General features: G+C 44.0%; 1 protein-coding gene across 5 annotated transcripts; it reads left to right on the forward strand.

Moving 5' to 3' along the window:
- Nucleotides 1-2,800: 2,800 nt before the first annotated feature.
- On the forward strand, nt 2,801-19,443 carry GOSR2 (golgi SNAP receptor complex member 2). Of its 5 annotated transcripts, none has more exons than XM_075722746.1 (6): nt 2,801-2,848; nt 4,575-4,639; nt 8,083-8,191; nt 9,089-9,221; nt 12,052-12,192; nt 16,182-19,443. In XM_075722746.1, exons 1-6 carry the CDS (start codon nt 2,820-2,822, stop codon nt 16,341-16,343), a joined length of 639 nt encoding a protein of 212 aa, XP_075578861.1. In that variant the 5' UTR covers nt 2,801-2,819; the 3' UTR covers nt 16,344-19,443. The 5 variants fall into 5 exon arrangements, with proteins under 5 accessions (XP_075578861.1, XP_075578862.1, XP_075578863.1 ...); XM_075722747.1 differs by having other exon boundaries at nt 8,086-8,191; XM_075722750.1 differs by lacking the exon at nt 2,801-2,848 and adding an exon at nt 3,349-3,397.
- Nucleotides 19,444-21,406: the final 1,963 nt, after the last annotated feature.

Consider the following 21,406-nt stretch of genomic DNA (forward strand, 5'->3'; position numbering starts at 1 on the left):
GACATCCAGGGGATAATCTTTTGCCAGACCTGGCTTGCTGCATGGCACGGCAGGGCGGACAAAGAAAGTTTCATGCATCATCTGAGATGCAAGGGATGGACCCACAGGAACAAGAATCTCTCATTAATTAAAGACGTGTAGTTATTTCACTCATTTATAGCTTTATGATGCTCGGTGACTTGTTCTCATGTGACTAGACTGTATTCTTCAGGTGCACACCCTCAACTCTAAATGAGCAACAACAGAAAAAAACAACACTTTGGAGGCTGTTCCAGTCTCGAGGTTTCATATTTTGCCCAGTGTCACATAAGAAGTTGTCCGCCTTAAGCTTCCCCACCTCTTAAAATAATTTCTGGTCTTTCCTCCAACATTTGGCATCCTTCAGTATCTACAATTTTTTCTGTAAAGTTATTTAGGCTTTGCCTAATTGAAGAAAAGTGCAGAATAGGGCCCAGGTTGCTGAAGACTGCTTATGATTTAAAAGATTGTATTTAATTGTATTTAACTGTATTAGAGCACTTTATCTGGATGGACCCAGTTTACTACATTATTCTTTGTGATACAGCAGGTTTCTCCCCATACCACAAGTGGGACAGGTAGCATGAACCCAGAAAATGGTAGTTAGTATCAGCCCAACACCAGGGAGAATTCAAAGCCTGGGGAACAAGTGTAAAACGACAACATTTAAGAGAGGGAAGAAATAGTGGAGAAGGAAAGAGCCGAGTACCCTGCTTGCCTGGTCCTACTAATTTTTAAATGACTGATCTTATGGTATTAAGCTGAATGCTTTACAGAACATGTGTCTTTCCCCATTTTTCCCAGTCAAGATCATCGTCTTGTTAGCATGAAGTCATGTTTCTTGACAAGAACTATTTTCCATTAAAGTACACTGACCAGAAGGAGTTATAGTCCTAATTTTAGCTTTTTAATCAATCAATTTTTGTATTGGTATTTCTAACGTCCTGGTGCCCTGACCAACTGGCCTATATATCTATCCTTTTTTCATAATCCACCTTCTCCCTGATTCTCCCATAAAATTAAAACGTTGCAGGAGTTCAGGTGGCTCAGCAGGCTATGACCATAAAGCATGTCAGGTTTTATAGTCCAGCACATACAAGAAAGGGTTGTGGCTTCATCTGCAGCTGATTATCTGGTCAACACAATTAAGAAACTATGTACAGATGAGCTAACTGAAAGCAGTCTTTCACACAACCCCGGAGCAAGGCCTAACTGCCAGCCCTGTGAAAAACCACAGAGGAACCTGCTGTTACATGACGACTGGCTGATAACCTGATGTAGGGAATTTAGTGTAGCTGAATGTAAGAGGAAAAACCAAGATTATGAAGAAAACAAACCTATTTGCATAATGGATGCCCTGAGCTGACCATGACCACCCGTGAACAAACTTCTGGCATTACAGTAAGTACTTTTATGAAAATGAAAGACTGAATGGGACAGCTAGGCAAGGTTCAGAGAAGATGCTAACGATGCTCAAGGAGCTGGAACAGCTGTTTGTAGAAGGGACGGCTAGATGCAGGATTCATCTGACTCAGTATCTGCATCTCCATGCGTGCCAGTCGCCTAGACTTCTAGAGGTGACCTGACTTCTAGAGACCCACCGGGACTACTGTGTTCAGCTCTGGGGCCACCAGCATAAGACAGACATGAACCTGCTCAGGCAGGTCCAGAGGAGGCCACGAAGATGCTCAGGAGGCCGGAGCACCTCCTGTGTAAGGCCAGGCTGAGGAGTTGGGATTGTTTAGCCCAGAGAAGGCTCCAGGCAGACCTTATAGCCGCCTTCCAGTACTTAAAGGGGGCCTACAGAAAAGATGGGGAGGGACTCTGTCAGGGAATGTAGTGATAGGATGAGGGGTAATGGTTTTAAAATGGAAGAGGGTAGATTTATATCAGATATTAGGAAAAAGATCTTTACCGTGAGGGTGGTGGGACACTGGAAGAGGCTGCCCAGGGAAGTTGTGGATGCACCATCCCCGGAAGTGTTCAAGGCCAGGCTGGACGGGGCTTTGAGCAACCTGGTCTCGTGGAAGGTGTCCCTGCCCGTGGCAGGAGATGATGTTCAACGTTCCTTCCAACCCAAAACGTTCTCTCATTCTATGAAGCGGGTGCAGTCCATATGACCAAAGGCAGCTGTCTTAGCTGACATCTTCACTGACCATCATGAGGATCTGAAAGAACGACTTCACAGCGCGCATCCCTGCCCGACCCATGGACTGGTTTGGGTTGGAAGGGGCCTGAACCATCAGCCAGCCCAGCCCCGGCACGCAGGGACGGCTCTCACCAGGCCGGGTTGCTCAGAGCCCCGTCCAAGCTCAGCTGCGGCACTTCCCAGGATGGGGCACGCACACCTCCTCCGGCAGAGCCCCAGAGCGCTGGGGGTGACCGCCGGCGCCCGGCCTGGGCGATCGCTCTCTGCTGGCGGCCTGGAGCCCGGAGGGGCCGCGGTGGCACACGAGGACCGGCGCGGGAAACGCGAGCAGGGGACAAGCGCCCGCTTCGCCCGGGCACCGAGGAAGCGCGGCCGGGGCCAGGCTGAGGAGGAAGGGCCGGGCCCCCGCCGCGGCTCCCGGCCCCGCCGCCCCCCGCCCCGGCCCCGCGGCGGCGGGACGGCGGCCGGCAGCGCCCCCTGGCGACGGCGCAGGAGCCCGAAGGGGGCGTGTCCGCGGCCGGCGGAAGCGGAAGCCGGCGGAGACCGGAAGGAGCCGGCGGAGACCGGAAGGAGCCGGCGGAGACCGGAAGGAGCCGGCGGCGACGTGGGCGGCGGGGAGCGGAGGCGGGCCGCGCCGCGCCGCGCCGCCGCCATGGAGGGGCTCTACCACCAGACCAACAAGTGCGTGGGGCGGCGGGGCGCGGGGGGCTGGAACCGGCCTGGCCCCCGAGCGCCCGCGGGAAGCAGGGGGTGGGGCCCGGCCGCAGCGGCCTGCCCGAGGGGGTGCGGGGGCAGAGCCTGGGGCCGGGCACCTGCCTGCGGCCCAGCGCGCTCTCGGCGCCGTTTAAAAGCTTTTCCCTCATACAAATTCTCGTCCTCCGCCCCGGAGCCTGGCCGTGAGGACTGTGTTTCAGCGGCGGAAGGGAGCAATAAGCGTGTCCCTCCCGGCTGGCCCTGTGTCTGTCCGGAGTCCCAGCCTCTTGTTAGCCACGTCAGTCCGAAGGCAAGCAAAGCCTGCTGGCCTCGGGATTTTACAGCACAGGATCTGCAAGTGTTCACCGAGAACAAGGGCTTCTGTGTTACCAGACGTACATACATTTAAGGCATATTAATTTAGTAGGATTTTTGTGGCAGCGGGGCTTCATGATGGCTAGCAGACAGCATTTAAACTGCCTTGGGAAATGTGTGGCTCCTTGATGATATATCTGCTTCACAGATAACGCTAATCTGGTGAGATAGAAGTGGTATGAAAATTACAAAATAAGGCACAAAATCTTGCAGCTGTCTGTGATATGGAGTAGCTTGTGGGAAAGAGCCAAAGGAGGCAGTTAATCCAAATACTCCAGCTTTGAGTGGTGTTGCGTTGATGGTTGGACTGATGATCTTGGAGGTCCTTTCCAACCTTAATGAGTGTATTTTAGTTTTACCTTCATTAAAAAATAATCCAGCCACCAAGCGAGGAAACATGAAATTAATTATTAATACTTATAAATATTATAACCTTTAATTGTTTCAGTGGTGGACTTGGTAGTGTTAGGCTAATGGTTGGACATAATGATCTTAAAGGTCTTTTCCAACCTCAGCAATTCTATGATTCTACGAAAATCATTCCTTATTCACCTTCTCGTGTGCCATTTATGCTCTAGGATATCTCCCTGTTACCATTTCCAGTCCAGACTGATCAACTGTTTCTTGTATAAAAGCTGCTCTGTACTTTTCATGATCTTTACTGTCCTTCTCTGAACCTTTGCCAGTCCTTCCGTTTTCTTTTGAGAAGGGAGGGAAAAAACCTGTGTTTAGTGTTGAAGACGTGTATTACCGATTTATGCAGTGACATAAAGGTATGGTGTCTCATCAGCACTCTTTAGTGGCATATGTAGGTAGGATTTCACTGTAAATCTATTATTAGGGTGTCACTTGTACCAACTCTTCTCCCAGTCAGGCCTTCCCTCTGCTGTGCTTGCCACTTCTGAGTTCCTAGTGTGAATCTGAAATCTCGTCTCCATGGTTGTCTTGGAGTAGGTAGATCTTAATGGCTTTCAGCATGCCAGGTGTGTGGCACGGGGGAGAGCCCCAGTTCAGGTTATAAATACAAAAAGGGAGCTAGAACTTGATTGGAAATCTTTGAAGAAAAAAAAGCCCTTTCACCTCGATTTTTGTTTTTAAACTGAAGATTATTTTGTAGATGCATATTAAGTGAAAGCACAGCTTTCTTCATACTGAAGAACTGGGTTGGGTTTTTGTGTTCAGTGATGGGTGGTCTGCACTGAATACCATGTAGCTGATTCCTGTTCTATTCTGAGAAGTACTTTTAAGTAAAAGAAGCTGAAAATTGAGGTATTAAAAAATTACTTGATTTTATAGCTGTTAACTGACTTCTGTTAATTTACTCTTTGTCTTTTGATAGGCAAGTCCATGAGGTCCAATCTTACATGGGGCGCCTGGAGACTTCAGACAAAGAGTCAGTACACTGTAAGTAATTAATTAGTGAGAAAAGGTCTACTCCAGTAGTGATTTGATTTAGCTTGCATTTTTAACCTTGTATGCTTTATCATTGTATTTATAGTCATCATTGGAACAAATTTGGCTCCTCAGTCATTGTGATCAGCTGGTGAGACACATCACCAATTTGGAATGCATGAAAATTATTTTACTGTTTGACTTCAGTAAGGTGATGTTTTGTCTGAAGGACAGAGTGGAAAAGGCAGAACAAGAATCTACTTCGTCTTCCTATTGTAATTCTTTAATTGACAAGTAGTGCTTACTGTGGATGCTTCTGTTGGTCTCTTCTCCCAAGTAGTTAATGATAGGACGAGAGGAAATGGCCTCAAGCTGCATCAGGGGAGGTTTAGATTGGATATTAGGAAGAATTTCTTCACGGAAAGGGTTGTCAAGCATTGGAACAGGCTGCCCAGAGAGGTGGTGGAGTCACCATCCCTGGAAGTGTTCAAAAAACGGGTGGATGTGGCACTTTGGGACATGGTTTAGTGGGCATGGTGGTGGTGGGTTGATGGTTGGACTGATGATCTTAGAGATCCTTTCCAACCTTAATGATTCCTAGTTTTTACTTTCATTAAAAAATAATCCAGCCACCAAGCCAGGAAACATGAAATTACTACTCTCCCCTTAATTGGTTTAGTGGTGGACTTGGTAATGTTAGGTTAATGGTTGGACTGGATGATCTTAAAGGGCTTTTCCAACCTAAACGATTCTATGATTCTACAATGTCTTGATAGGGGAATGACATATTTTTTGGTGCTGTTAGATTCTGGAACTCATTGTCAGGGTACGCTGTGGAGGCCTTCAACATAAACAGGTTAAAAAAACCCCACATTGATGCATTTGTGAAGGTATAATGAACACATTGATGTGGACAGAACTGCAAATTCAGGACATCACCGGGCTAGCTTGTTAGAAGCTCAAAAGCTGAGAAATGTCACGATATACCTGTCCTGTTACTTTGCTGTTCTTTAAGCATCCACTAATTGGCAGTATTCTCCAAGAGATGCTTAGTCCAGTTTCTGGGGAAAATGCCATGATTTGGTGTGCAGGAATTTAAGCCGGATGATCCTGATAGTTTCTGCTTGCATCAGAGTTAGAACCTGTAATTCCATCTGCTTATGAGAAATATGTAGAACAGCAAGGTCTGAAATTGCTTCAGTATATTTGGACTATAACCCAGTCCTAATAAAATGACTGTAATAAAATACTGTGACGTACTGCGGCAGGACTTTTTACCCCAGTGCAGAATTGGCAAATGTATTTTGGACCTGTGTTTGAAGCCTTAATTCCTGTATGAGTAATTGCTAATGGGCCTCATCAGAAACTTCTGAAGTGAAAGCACACTGCATTGACTGGATACGTTTATGCACGTGCTGACTGACTTCTCTTACCCTAAATATATTTGTGAAGCACAACTTTGCTGTAGAAGAGGCTGTGATAACTTTTCCTATCAAAAAATAACAACTTGTCTGCCGGTTCTGGTTTTTTGTGGTGGTTGTACTACTCCTAGTACAATGCCAGGCTTCCTGGACTGCTGTTCACTGAATGTAAATTTGGAGCCCCTTGAAAATTAGCATAACTTGCTGTCTTGCCTCTGCTACTTGAGCCCATTTCAAGAGATAGGGTTATGTACCATCTGACACGGTCAATAAATGAGCATACTGTTTATATATAGATATGTAAAGATACAGATATGTGCTCTAGATATTAGTGAGTATTTCAGAATTTATGGGGAAAAGGATTATTTTTTGGCTGAAGAGCAGGAATAAGAGCCAGGAAATCAAACTTTCTGTTGCAGCTTTCCTTTTCCAACTTTGGGCAAATAATCCCTTCTTGCTCAGAAAAGTGTAAGGTGACCAAGATAGTAATACTATTGTTTGGACTAGCAAAAGCTGATGTAATTGTCTGTCTGCTTTCCTGGTTGCTTTTCTGTTAAGTTTAGCTGTACTAAATGATGGAGAGATGAATTAGGACAATTTGATTGATTTGTGTCTATATATGTGAGTTAGTTACTCTCTGATTAGTGTTCAAAAAACGGGTGGATGTGGCACTTCGGGACATGGTTTAGTCTAGTCTACCTTTGATTGGTTTAGTGTGGACTTGGTAGTGTAGGTTAATGGTTGGACTGGATGATGTTGAAGGTCTTTTCCAACCTAAACGATTCTATTCTATGATTGTGTGAGATCAAAGGGCAAAGAAGAAGGATTGTATGTGCTGTTTGCTTTTCCGGGTTCTGCTGAATGTGATTTTCTGGAAAGTCCTGAGATACTGTGGAGTAGTTAGCAGTTGGTTAATAGCGCTTTTCTGTATACCTCTTTGGTCTAAACGCAAAATAAGAACAAATGGTGCTGTAGGATTTGGTGATTATTCGTATCGGGTCTGGCCATGGCAGTCTGAGGCTTCAGGAGCGTCCTCGTGGCTGCACAGACACGACGGTGCCTCTGCCCTCTCATAATCAGTCCGTGGGCATGCATGCTCTGGAGGGCACGTCCCTGCAGCCTTACAGCTCACCTTCTTCAAACACAAGAATGTCGGATGATTAATAGCGCTCCTGTCTTTCGCCCTTCTGTGCAGTTCTTTTAAGTTGTGAAATGCTGGATTGTGACATGGTTAGAAAATGTGGTTGTCCAGTCAGGAAGGGGACTGTGGCTTGTGCCAAGTTTTCTGTGCAATGACTACAGGAACTGAAAGCACACGACTCTTTCCTCAGTTGTATCAATTTCCCACCTCGCTAAAGTACATGAGTTTGCGTTGTGTACTATTGCCCCTCTGCTAGTTCTGCGCAGATTAGCAGAAGCAATTGCAACGTAGATGATTACAGAGGCAATTCTTTTGTGGCCTTGTTTTCCCACTTGCAAGGGCTTCAGCCCCGTTTTGGCCATGTCTTTCTGAGCTCTTTGGCCAGTCTGCTGTTTCCTGTCAACTCTGAATCCTTCCCATGCTCTGTCAATCTCCCCTGCTATAGGTATGGATGATGTATATTTACTCTGTCTTAACAGTTTTCAGAGGTTTAAATTGCCATTGTTGTGAGAATCGTCTTGGCCATTAGTTTGTGTGAGCAAATGCTGCCGACGGAACAGGAAGGGCCTGTGGGGGGAAATGTTGGAGCTTTAAATCCTAATACGTGGAGCTGATAGGGAAAGGGGCTCAGATACCTTGAAAGAGCAGGGGCTTTCCTAGCTCCCTTCTCAGAGGAGGAGGGAAGGAGAAGAGTCTCAAATTATTGAGTTTAAGAAGTGGCTTTTCGTGGTATGTATAGTTCTCAGTTATCTGATTTTTTGGTTTTTTTTAAGTCTAGTAAGGATTTGCATCTGTCAGGTTTTAAGTACTGTTTTGAATGCTTTTGAGCTTTTACCTTCACTCAGATTGCAGTTCTTTAATTCAAATTAAATCACATTTTTATTCCCTTGCAGTAGTAGAAAATGAGATTCAGGCAAGAATAGACAATATATTCAGCAACTTGGAGCGTCTGGAAATCCTGTCCAGCAAAGAACCTCCCAATAAGCGACAGAATGCTAAACTGTAAGTTCACCTTGTTTGCTATGATAGTGTAGTGTAGTCTTTGTAATTATTTTCATTAAATTTGTTGAAGCCCTTTGCCTTTTGATTTGAATAAACCTTTACAGTTTGCATAACTTCTGTCTGTGCTCTACAGTAGCAAAATTGAGGCACAGAGGCAAAATCACTTTCCTGCATTTAACCACAGACTGGTGATGGAACTGGATTCATGGCTCTGTTCTGAGATGAGCAGAACATGGCACTTCGATGCTTAAAAAAATTTCTACTCTATATGGCATTTGCTTTTAATGGCATTTGTGGAGGTAAGGAGTAAAATTATTTCAGTTGGTGTTTTCTCTGGATCATTTTCCTAGCTCTTGGTGACTAAAATAAGGAGGTTTCTAAAGTTAGCAGTGGTTTGAGCAGGAGGTTGGACCAGAGACCTCAGGACTTTCTGTTCTAATTTATTCTGCGACTCTGCTATTAATGTTTAGTCCCAAAATGCCTTTGCAGATACTAGGGGTGGATTTCATGTCACCTGTATTATAGAGGTCAGTATCTGAAATAGTCATCTAGGCTTTCTTTATAGTCATCAAACACTTAATCAGAGGCAGTGGAGTTCTGGACATTATTTGTTTTAGCCCAATGGAGATGTCTCCTCTATTGCCCAGTGACTTTTAAACTCCTTTTAATAAAACCTCAAACTTAAGAACATGGTGCTAATTAATGAAATTTGAAAGCTTAATCTTTTATGTGCATGAGGGTCATTGAATGTGCTCTATCTTCTAGATAAGTAGAACCCATCATTCTTTATTATTCGGCACTGTTAATTTATAATGCTCAATTGTTCATATAAAAAACACCAAAAGAGAATTGTATTTTTATCCCTGGGAATGTTGTCCTGTTGTTGATCCTTTTTAGCCGAGTTGACCAGCTGAAGTATGATGTTCAGCACCTGCAGACAGCTCTGAGGAACTTTCAACATCGCCGTTACATCCGGGAGCAGCAGGAGCGACAGCGAGAAGAGTTGCTTGCACGTACATTCACAACTAATGTAAATATTCTTTATTTTAGATCTCTGTGTTGTAGAAGTCGTAGTCTTTCAGAGAAGTTTCAGGCAAGATGTAGGCATGACTATTAGATTGCTGCTGTGAGATGTAAACAGAACAAAGGTGGAAAAGAATAACAATATGTGTTGAAAAAGTACAACTCTCGCATGAGGAAAAGCTGGTCTATTAAGAGGCAGTAGTAAAAGACTCCAGAAACTGCTCCTCCTATTTTATCCGGTGCGGTTTTACCTAACTTTATATGGCAGTTTCAAAAGGGTGAATGAGGTAGGTACCAAGGTACACATTTTCCTTGAATTTGTGTCAAATGTCTTTGCCAAATCCTGAGATTTGTAAAATGTCTGGCTTTTATACACCCTGCTGTCAGTAGATGTCAGCAAGCTTTAATTTGTCCAAATATATATCACACAGTGGGGGAAAAAAACCTTGCTTTTTACCTGTAAATGATTCAAAAGTTTTTAATGACGAGGATGTGTTTCCACCTGGTCTTGTTAATTTTTAGTTCCTCCATGGGGACGTCCCCCAGTGCAAATTCCTAGAGGAATTTTGCTCTGAATAGCACAGGTTTGCTTTTGGATTTCACTTTTCTGTAACTCAAAAGCTAGTCTTTTTTTGTTGTTGTTGGTTTTTTGTGTGTGTGTGTGTTTTTTGTTTGTTTTGTTAAAGGCATATAGCCTATCATTCATTTTCTGCATGGCCATTCACTGTTAGGGCAAGGAAGAATGAGTGTGAGTGGTCCTGTTTTCTTGATATTTGGGATGTTTGATGCACTTCTCAAAGCCTGACATAAAGGTGACATCTAGCATTTTGTTGGTTATTTCAAAATCATAAACTAGACTTGAAAGGAACTCTGACACTTGAAACCTGATTTGTTTTCAAAACACTGTGGTGTTCCTCTGCAAATATGGATTACTTTTCCTGTAGGAAAACTTGTCCAGAAATAAAACACATGCATAAGTGGAAAAGTTTTGAAGAGCTTACAAATGCAAAATAAATGATGAGTTATTTTTTTCTCCTTTAGATGCTGAAAAGTGCCTCAAGATGGAGAAAAAAAAACCCAAACCCATTATTATTTTGTATTTCTTTTAACTCATTACAAAAATGTGACTTTTAAAGTCCAATATCCCTTTAATAGGAAAATGATGATTTATTTGTCAGTTATTGGCCTGTTTACACAGTTTCTATTTATATATTACCCTATTCTATTAAATAGAAATGTCAGCTGAGAATGTAAGCATCCTGAATAAATCACTGCTACATACATAACAGCTTTTGAAAGCTGTAGCGGTTCTGAAACATTTTGCTTAATTCAAAGACAAATGCGGTCTTTATCTTTAAAGCCTTCCCTTGTACCATTCTGGAGAAAACCACTAACAGCAAATGAAAACTGATGCCATCTAGTCTTCCTATGAGGAGGGTCAAAAATCTAGTTTGGTATTTTTCTTGCTGCCTTGTGGTGTATTAAAAGACCCTGCAAGCTCCTTCTATAGGAAATGGAATCCCTGCTGATTTGAAGTTTTAATAAATATCTGAAATAATAGCCATTCAGATGCAGATCCACGTGCTTCTGCTCTGCAGACTCATGTAAGACAAGACACTTGTTTCAACCTTAGAGCATCCTTAACATTTGATCAGAGACGTGTATGCTGTCGCGGCTTCTTCATCCAGTAACTTTGACCCTGCAACTGCTAACAGCTCTGTCCTTTTTGTGCATTCTTTTACACTAAGCAGAACACCGACCTGGGCAGTACAACACCTAACACTGGATCGTACATGTCATTCCCATAGTAACATTTTTTTTTACAGTAGTCACCAGAGTGTACTTAGGGCAAGTTTGGTCTTGTTACATGCATGTAACCTACAGCTGACAGTGAAAAGTATGGTATTAACCATCTTCTGCCCTAAATATGAATTCTGTATTTTAGTAGTTCTTGCCATTCTGAGTACATGGAAGCAGGTAAGCCAGTGTTTCCACACTTACCTCTTACCAATATCACAGTTCCTGATCATAAAACAGTGTGAGGGTGATGAGCTATTATCTTGACTCTCTCGGTGGAGTGGCGTCCAGAGAAGATTAAACTGGAAGCCTTTGAAAGACAGAAGTGATCACATTCTCTGACCTCTTGTGCAACCCAGGTTACAGAATTTTGTCCAGTTATTTCCGTTTCAAGATTCATAGTTTCTAGTTGAGCTAATGCATCTTTTCTGGAAAAATGTTAATTTTTTTTTTTTTAGATAAGGTCTTGGGTGCTGAGTGAGTCAGACCTTCAGTGAGCTAGGTTCATGTCTGTTTGCCCTTGCTATTAGAAATTTGCACCATGTTGTAAATAGGAATTTATATAATGTCATCTCCCAGATGTTGTGTTTTGCAGGACTTCTGTCACTTCAAAATGTGATACTAAATCTTTCAAAAGTCTTTTACTTGCAATAATCAAATGACTCCTTGTTAAACACCTTCTGTTAGTTTTGATGTACTCTCTTGTAATACCCTTTCCTACATCTATCATAAACTGAGATTATAGAAACCTCTCCATTTTTAATCTGACTTTTTATCCTTTGAGATCTTATTGCAGTTGAACAGCTGATCAACTTTGCCTTTTGGCTTGCTTCCTGTAGGCTTCTCTAAATTACCTTTTTTGGTCAAATATTAATGTTGTATTTAATATCCCTATGAAAAAAATGTTTAAAACATAATCCTTCAAGGCCTGTCAAGTTTTTGCCACATTTGTTTCTGCATGTTCTTTTTCTGGATCTAACTATGTATGGGCAGTATGAGTGAGCAGGCAAGGTAACCAAGACCCTGCATTTCCCCTACAGGACTCTGACACCACCATACCGATCGACGAAACATTACAGTTTAATGAATCTCTCCAGAATGCCCATCGTGGCATGGATGATCTTATTGGCAGTGGGACCAACATCCTTCAGGGGCTGAGGGACCAGAGAGTGACATTAAAGGTGGGGGCATCATTTTTTACCAAAAAGACCCCACGTTTTTTCTGTGTTTGTGATGACTAGGCTAAGTAAAATAAATACGTGAGTTTGTTCCAGTATACTGCTTCAAGCTGAGAAGGCTGGGAAAGGCCCAAACTCCATTTTAACTAAACCTGAAATCTTTACATTTTATCATCTTATTAGGAACATCTTTAAGCTCTTTTTGTGGCTGGATGGCCTAGCAGCCTTCACCTGCACAGTAGTTAGTATCTGGAGTGCCGAATGTTATGTTTTGTTTCATTATGGTTTTTTTAATTTGGTTGGTTGGTTCGTTTTTTTTTTTTTTTTTTGTTCAAGTGAAGAATGGGAAGTAATGGCTAACTTGCAGATAGATGTTGATTCAGGTGAACATCGCTCAGAGCAATTGCAAAGCTGGCGTACAGTACTTGTGTTTAAGATTAGTAATAAAGATAATACTCTCCCAGGTCTAATGCACCTCAACAACATTATCTTTCCCTGAATACTGTTAATGAGAGCTGTATTTCTTCATGTCTCTTAAGAACAAATGTTTCTCTTTTATTTTAAAGACCATTCCAAGTGGTGTTAAATTTTGAGCAAATAGCTCAAAGATACAAAAAGCTTTTTAATAAGTGTGTGTTGGAGGAAAGCTGGATTTCTGAAAAATGTGGGGAAATTCCTCCCTTTGCTGTATTAATCTTCTGATGAGGGTAACTATTGTTGTCTGTTTTGTGATACTGCTTTGGTTTGGGATGTATCTGCCAGAGGATTTAGGCATTTTTAATTGCTAACATAAATGCCTACACCTGGTCGCACCCTGGGTCTGTGGATTGTATAGACCAGGGCTTCACTGGCTGTAAAGGCAGTCTAGCCAGCTTACACAGAGTGATGAACTGTACACACGTATGGGTCTCACACTTAAAGTAAGTGTATAGGCATGTTGCTGGAGCAACTTTTGGTACCTGTGGTACCCATTTCCTAGGAGTTACCAGAGCTGGGTGTCTTCACAGGGCAGAGTTGCTAGGTGCTTATTTTAATCCTAATGTCTGCTGCAGTTGACAAGCCAGGTACTTCCTATACCGATCACAGAGGTCCAGGCTAGCTGGTATTCCCAAAGCACTGGACAGGAGCACCGCAGGGTATAATGGCAGAGGACGGTTGTCCTCTGCGTTTTAGCACTGAGTAGCTTTGGTGCCTGATCACATTGGCTTGGGGCATCCAGTCATTAAAGTGCATGAGTGTACCTGTGCTGCACAGAGGGAATTGAGTTGTTGATTCTACAAGATGGTTAAGTCACTGCCTCAAGGTAATCTCTGATGAGTGACTGAAGCACTTGGTTTCTGGAGGGTTCCTGAGAAGGAAGTGAACATATCACAAGTCAGGAGAACTTAACCATGGTTGGCAAATATGATAAAGGAACATTTGCAGGACCTGCTGCCTCAAAGAGATTGAGAGGAAATACTATTTCTTGTCAATAGCTCTGTCTTGTTTCTTATTGCTAGTTACAGTGCAGTAACGTGCCTGGATTCCTTTTAGATCATGATGGGCCATCTGCAAACATAAGCATGCCTTGCCTCAGCTGCCAACTTGCGGCAAGTCAAGGATACTTCAGGTCAGAACTGTAATAGTAAAGTTGTTAGTATGTCTGCCCACTGCTACAGGTAGTCTGTAATTTTGGGAGTGTCATGTTCGTATGCTTTCAGGGGGATATTTCTTCTCACTCACAGATGAGGAAACACCTGTTCATATTCCTTTTCCCCTTAGCTTAATTTTTCTTACACTATCAAAGACTTTGTTGCATGTTTACAAATCTGGCAGAAGCAGCTAGCATAGAGACAGCTTATCAAGATAAATGGGTTAATTTGGAAGGATGTTAATCTATGTAACTTCTTGGATATTGGATATAAATAGATGGGTATGAACCAAGTATTCCCAAACTGCCACAAGGCTTTAACTGTTCCAGTTGTATTATTCCACTGTTCCATGGACTGCAAGAATTGAAGAGTCTTCACTGTCCTATTGTTTGCTTTAATTTTAAAGCCTCATTTTTGGTTTCTCGTGTCCAAGCAAGGTTTTCTTTTGTTCCGAAGTAGTGTGAAAAGATTGCCTCAGAGACAGGAAAAGTGCTGAACTTGAAAGCGTTAGTAACCAGGGGTTTAATGTGAGGTGTGTGAAATGAAGATGACAAATGTGCTTATGTTTTACTAGCAGAGACATAACCTGATTTCAGCAAAGGGCCTGAATACCTGCACAGCCTTCTACAGAAGAAACTGATTATCTAATTTGGTATTGCAGCTCTGTAATATGGACTGAGAAACTGTTTGTACATGTATGCCTAACATAGTTGATACAACTTGTGTCCTCACAGAGCTTTCCTGATCTTAAGTCAGGTTGATACTCAAAACAATTCCCAAATTTCACCTTTTTTATTCTTTTGAGACCAAAGATGGAGTGTACTGTGAGAACAGAAACGAGAGTGTTTATTTTAAATCGTAGTAGACCATTGTGATGGGAATCTGTGCTATTGACCTTGCTCGGAGAAGAAGTAACTTGAGCCTTAACAGCTTTCTGAGGTAGGGTGTCTGTTAAGGACTTGGACCCAGGAGTCAGTTTGAGAGAGTAGGTCCATTAGCATCACCATGATGTGACAAGGCTACTCGCTAGCAGTACCCATCCTTGTGCATACGTAGGTGCGATGGAGGTTGGTGCTGGCCGGTGTTTCTCTGACTGCATGCTGCGAGCTGAGCTCCGGTGCTCGGTGCAGCACCTGCCTGCCCGTCGGTTTGCTACCCATTTGCCTAGCTTATCTAGAAAGGTGCTTCTCACCTGCCTGCACCATTGTGACTCTGCGGCCATGAGTTCTCTCCCTTCCCAGAGGGGATGACATCCAGCTCTGAACTGTGCCCAGAGTACATCTACGTGCCTGTATTTCTTACGGTTTCCTTTGACTGTTACCCTAAGATAAAGTAGGAGTAATCCTGCTGCACTGCAGTAGTGAACCCCCCGGCTCATTTCCTGGTACCTCCAGTTCTGCAGCTCACTGTGTTTCTGTTATGTACTTACTGCTGCTGTGGTAACTGGTGGGATCCACGTTCTTAATAATACCAGCTGCTTCAGCAGTGAAATAGAACTGAGGTGTGGGCCTGCTTGCAGTACACCTGCTAGCAGTCTTTGCTCAGCGGGGGACAGACTTTTTAGTAGGGCCTGTAGTGACAGGACGAGGGACAATGGTTTTAAACTAAGAGGGTAGATTCAGACTGGATATAAGGAAGAAATTTTTTATGATGAGGGCGGTGAAACACTGGCACAGGTTGGCCAGAGACGTGGTCCCCATCCCTGGAAACATTCAAGGTCAGGTTGGACGGGGCTCTGGGCAGCCTGATCTGGTTGCAGATGTCCCTGCCCGTTGCAGGGGGGTTGGACTGGATGGCCTTTAAAGGCCCCTTCCAACCCAAACCCATTCTGTGATTCAGTGCTTTTCTCCAGAAGGAGTTCTTGAAATTGCATTAATTACACTTCCGTGTGCCTTTTCATTGCACTCAACCATTAGCCTTACAAGCTTCTGGACCTCCTTTTCAGTCTCTTGCTGGTATGAACTGCACTTCAGCAGGAGGGAAGTTCTGCAAGAAAGGTTGTCTGATCACGAAGCTTCAAGCTCTCATTAAAAGGTGTGTCTGAAAAAGGACCAGAAAAGCTCTTAATGCGTCCAAAGGGAGTACATTTTCTCTGGGCCACTCTCTATGATGTCTCTGTCCAGACACATTGTTTTGTATCTTTAACTGCATTCCTGTTGATGTGTGTGAATTAGTCTCATCATCCAGCTATTTCCAGGGTCCTGTGGCCATCTCCTCTTACATTGTAGGAACTGTTGGCTGATAGCAAGTTCCATCGATCAGAATTCATCACTTGCCACCCATGATGAAATTCCTGGACTGTGAAATAAGAAGTGTTGGACCATGAGGTTAATTGTTTCTTTGGTGTCTTTTTATTCTTAGGGTACTCACAAGAAGATCCTGGATGTTGCCAACATGTTGGGCTTATCCAATACAGTAATGCGGCTGATTGAGAAGCGAGCCTTTCAAGATAAATACTTCATGATTGGGGGAATGATTTTGACTTGTGTAATTATGTTTCTCGTCGTGCAGTATCTGACATGAGCTACTGAACTACTGCCAGAGGAGATCGTCTTCTGGAGCAAGATGGACTGTCCTCCAGACTGTACTTTCCTCTGAGTGCTGCTTTGGATGAGCCCCTCCTGTGAACTTCGGAGTTTACAAATCACACTCAGACACATGTCATGTGGAAAGCACGCAGGGAAACAAATTTCTCTGGGGACGCTGTAGTTGAGAATGGCCCTATAAAAATATCCCTAGTCTTTACTGCTCTCACCTTATTGTCTGCAAGCTTAAGAATCTGGTTAAATAGGAAGCAGAAGTGAAAATTTTGCCCAGCTGTATTGCCAGGTAGGAGTGTCCTTTTGGGTACATAGGGATAAGAGGATGCAAAGGCAGAGCATAAGATGTAGTGAGCTAGAAGTGACCCCGATCGCTGCATTTTGCGATGAAAGAATGCCACTGAGGAGAATTTTGCATTGTTTGTGGGCAAGCTCCTGCGGAGTAAGTGTGCAAAAAGAGGCGGGAAGTGCAGGGTTCCCATCTGCAAGCTCACCATTTTGCTTGGAGGGAGAGGATTTGTGAGGAAGGGTCCTGAAGCACGGTTATAACCTCAGCTAACTTTTTTCTTTACACATACAGTATTAACCATTTTAACCTGAAATGCTTCTCACCTGAGAAATGTTTTGGTACCTTTTTATGCCCCGCTGCTTCCCAGTGGAAGCTGAATGCTGTACTCCTGCCTGCTTTCAGTCAGGTGCACATCGGGCCTGTGTCATCTCACTGTGCCTAGCACCAAATCCAGCCTCTGAAAACTGTAAGACTGACATTTTTAGTGCTAGTGCACATCACGTTTTGGTGAGTTGTATTCATTTTCTGAGGTGGTTGGTTGGGGTTTTGTGCTCTGTAGCTGGTATTTTTTTGAATCAATTAAGCACGCATGTCCTTGCTGTGCTCAAATTCAGATTTGTGATTTTTATGTTCATAGAACTGGAATGGGCGCTCTCTGCTGTTCTTTACATTCAGAGTAACGGTGGGATCAGGGCAGCAGACCTTTCACTTAAAATCAGTTGTCATCAGAAGAGTTTCCTGAAGTTACGTGCCTTGGGATGGTAAACATCCCTCATCCTTGGGAAGGGTGTTCTTTGCATTATCCTTTGTACCTTCAAAATTACTGTGAAAGACATTCCCATATGTATCATCTCACCGAGGTGACAGCCAACCTAGACACGTCTCCTTGGTTGTAGATCTCTATATCCACATTTAAACATTCACAGTTATGAAATGCCTCATTGTTTAAATATGTTATTCCTTTCCCTGCAGACTCTGGGGGCTCTGTTAGAATGGCCATCCTGAGATTTTGGGCATCATCTGTTTCAGTCAGCCTTCAGATACGTTCCCATCCCAGTTTGTGTACAAGTCTGGAGCACTTCCAGATGTCTTGACGGTGGCACAGAAGTGTCGTATTCAGATGATGTGGCATAATGCTGGAAATTCCTTCATTTTTTTTCTGTCTGGAATGGTGGTGGGTCTTTTAGTTGGTAACAGATTACAAGTTCTGCATCCTATCTTTGCTGCAATAAGCTTTGCTTTTATGTAGCCTGTTGCAAACTTGGAGCAATTAATAACTGTAAAAAATGAATTTCAGTTAATATGGGCAAGTGAAACAGGCTTTAGCCGTGCTTGTTTACGGTTGCATAACTGAAGTATTGCCTGCCCTGTGTGCTGTGGCATAGCTGTAAAGCCCAGATGAGAGTACCCAGTTTGGTCAGCTGCCACAGGCCGGTCAGCTTCACACGTGGAACCCAGGGCGAGGGGGGAGTCAGCGGTCGCCGTGCCAGCCGGCTGCACCGCCGACACGAGAGCGGAGGCCAGGGTGCCGCCAGTGCCTCAGTGATCCTATCGGACGGTTCAGCAGAAGAAAGCAGGAGAGCCTCAATGCTTGTTGAACGTCCTGTGCGCTGCACGCCTTCTGGCTGTCCCGTTTTGTGCTTCTCGGTGTGTTTGATGCTTCTCGGGTGTTTTGTGCTCTTTGTGTTCCTCAGTCTGCTGGGCTTTCCCAAGGAAACACATCAGCAGACCAAGTTCAGAATCTATTTTCATTTGAGCCTGTGGGACTAGGGAATTAAAAGGAAAAGAGGAAGTCTGCAGTGACAGATCATCTGTCTTACTGTATCCTTAATCTAAATCTTTAAATTTACCTTAAATTTATTTTAAATATGAAATCTGATAGATTTAGCGTACTGTGCACTTGTGAGATCATCTGTGAGATGAGTTGGGCACCTTGTAAAGGATCCCTGGCGAATCTTTTTCTGTTCTGATAAAATGGTCCAATTCCACCTTGATTTTACAACTTTATGGTTTAGTGTTAAAAGGATGTCATTTGACGGTGTTTAAAGTTTATATAGTTGTGACCCAGTGTAGCAGGATTTGTCTTACACCAAGGTGGGACTCCAGCCAATTTGGTTCCGTTTTTGGCTTGTGGTAGGTGCCATAAAATTGGAACTGTATTTTTTTTCTGTTTTTGAGACTAGCTTGGCATTTTAATAGATGTTTCTCTGTTCATTTATTTTGCCCTTTTAGAGTCTCCTTGTTCTTGTGTAGGCTAATTTCCCTTTTGTAAGCAAAGTGTCCTTGCTGTTCACCGTGTCTAAAGGTGAGATGTGGAGCTTGAAGGAACCACTTAGGTAACTGGATTCGATGACGTGCAACTTCAAACAAATTTGCACTGCATGTCAAGTCCAGAATGATTTACAAGAGCATCTGTGCTATCTCGGTTCATGTAAAACCCTCAAAGCCTCTGTCATTACAGCGTGCCACAGTAGGAGCACAGGTGTGATTAAGCTCCCTGCTAACATGAAATGAGACAAAGCTGAAACCCTGGTGGCTTTACACACGTTGCTGCTACAGCTCTCTGTAAAGTTCCCTTTCTTACTAAAGACTACATTTCCTTCAACAGAGCTGTTTTGTTTCTGAATTTCTGTGGCCCAGCAAGTGTTCCAGCTGTCGGATGAACTGCTCTCTCACCAGAGGACGCTGTGGAAATTAATTTGCCTCTGGAAAAAAACTTTTTACCAGTATTTTATACATCAAGGGGCAAGGGGGGAACATGATGTGATTCACGTGATGTGTTATGTGAATAAAGATTTTTTTTTTTCAACCAAAGTTTTACCTTGACTAACATGTAAGGTGCCCAAACACTTAAACAAGCTGGACAAATTCCAATATTCTAAATATTGAGGCAGGTAAGGCAGAAGGCTGGCTTGGCCAAACAGGGAACCCCTGCCTGAGCTCAGGACGTTCACTGGAGGTGGAAACGGGTCAGCTACCCCGGAGCAATGGACAGATGTTACTCCAGGGTCAAAGCCAAAGCTCAGCTGGCATTGAAACTAGTGAGCGCTGAGAAGGGTTTGTATAAACGCACGGGTAGCAAAAGGAACCAAAGCCACCAGCCAAAGGGAAGGGGACACTACAGGAGGCATCTGGGTGACAGCTCTCCCTCCTGCAGTCTCTCCCGCTGTTCGCCCATGCGGGAAGGTGTGCGGTGGCAGGTGCCCCCCGAGGGCACAGGACTGGATCTTCGGGCGTCCGTGAAGTGGGGCAGTGCGGAGCCAGGTGGAGACGCACAGGGAGGCATAAAACAGAGAAGTCCTGCGTACGGAGGGAGAAAGAAAGTGTGCAAAGAGAAGGGAGATGGAAAATGGGGTGGATTTTCTTCCCAGTTCACTGAGAATGGCTGGAGAGAGGAGGAGGGTTCTGCAGAGAAGGCAGCAGCAGGGAGAGGGTCCTAGGGATGCTGTGGAGTAGCCCAGTCTGCATCGTGCAGTGGGAAGCGGGTCCCGCTGCACTGTGGGGTGGGAAGGCGTGGGACAGTGCGTGCTGGCTCCAGACCAGGCGCTCCAGCGATGGCTCCCACTGGCGAGACTGGGGGTGACATGGCAGGCTTGTACGGCCCGGGAAGGGGTGGTGGCTCAGAAGGGTGGTAGAAAAGGTGGTGGAAGAGGAGGGTGGGGGAGCAGGATGCAGGTGGGAGCTACGCTGTGGGGAAGACATCCAGGACCTCGGCATGCTCTGCCCGCTCCCTCTTTGGCGCTGGAGAGGGGCCAGACCTTCCTCTCTCCCGCTAACGATGCAGGAGGTGGGGGCTGGAGTCCTGCTCAACCTTCCCTCTAGGTTCTAATTAAGGATAGTAAAGGAAGAACTTGGAGGGCAAAATGTGGCTGTTGTTGTTAAAGAGATTTTGTCTTTAAAGTGTGAGATCAAATCAGTTAGGAAATTAGGTTAGGGGTTAGATTATCTTTCTCTTGCAATTATGTTTTGTCAAGTTCCGCACAGCTACAAACCACTTACTAAATCAGAAAATATCCAGCAAAGAATGCAAAAAAAAAAAAAAAAATTCATCCAGTGATGTATGTAGGTATAAACTAGATGACACAGAGCTCAGAGCAGCCTTTGGCAGTCTGCTGAGACAGGTCGTCAGGGTTTGTCTTCCAGGGTGGTCCCCCGGAGGACTTCAGTATGGTAAGAAGCAGCAGCTCAAGCCCAGAAATAGCACTGCTGACTCAGCTGCGTGCTTTAAGGTGTGACTGTATGTGTAGAAGAGATCTAGGAGGGTATAAACAGAGAGAGAAAAGTTTTGAAACAGCGAGACTAAGTGCAGCCAGTATTTTAGCAAGTGAAAGCAGGCTGAAATGTGGCTAACGTATATGCAGATTGGAGGGGGAGATAACGACTAAGACGACATTATGATTGGGTGGGATAGAATTGAGTTAGAAGGAAGATAGTACAGATAAATACTAGAGGGTGTTTGTACTTGTCTAGTAACCGAAGCTTAATATGTACACCTATATTACATATACTGTTTCCAAATGTTAACCCTATAATGCATGATTACAACAGATACTAAAAAATCAACACCGCCTTTAGAGTAACACAAAAACAATGGCAACACTAGCCATGAGAATAGTAACAATACTGAATGCCTCAACTGCAGATGAAAAATTTCCCTTTGTGTGCTGCACCAGAAGCCAAAGGTGATGGCACCCTGTTTTCAGAGTAACGCTGTGCACACACAGCATTTCGGCAGGTGCTCTGCAGAGGGTGCTCCT

Source organism: Pelecanus crispus, chromosome 18 (genome assembly GCF_030463565.1).
Source record: "Pelecanus crispus isolate bPelCri1 chromosome 18, bPelCri1.pri, whole genome shotgun sequence".
NCBI classification, from domain to species: Eukaryota; Metazoa; Chordata; class Aves; order Pelecaniformes; family Pelecanidae; genus Pelecanus; species Pelecanus crispus.

What these genes read in the sequence shown, in the direction of transcription:
- GOSR2 (XM_075722746.1), top strand. Translation starts at nt 2,820, where the DNA reads ATGGAGGGGCTCTACCACCAGACCAACAA. An exon ending in AAGCGACAGAATGCTAAACT is followed by an intron (nt 8,192 to 9,088) that starts GTAAGTTCACCT and finishes GATCCTTTTTAG; the next exon opens with CCGAGTTGACCAGCTGAAGT. An exon ending in CACGTACATTCACAACTAAT is followed by an intron (nt 9,222 to 12,051) that starts GTAAATATTCTT and finishes TTTCCCCTACAG; the next exon opens with GACTCTGACACCACCATACC.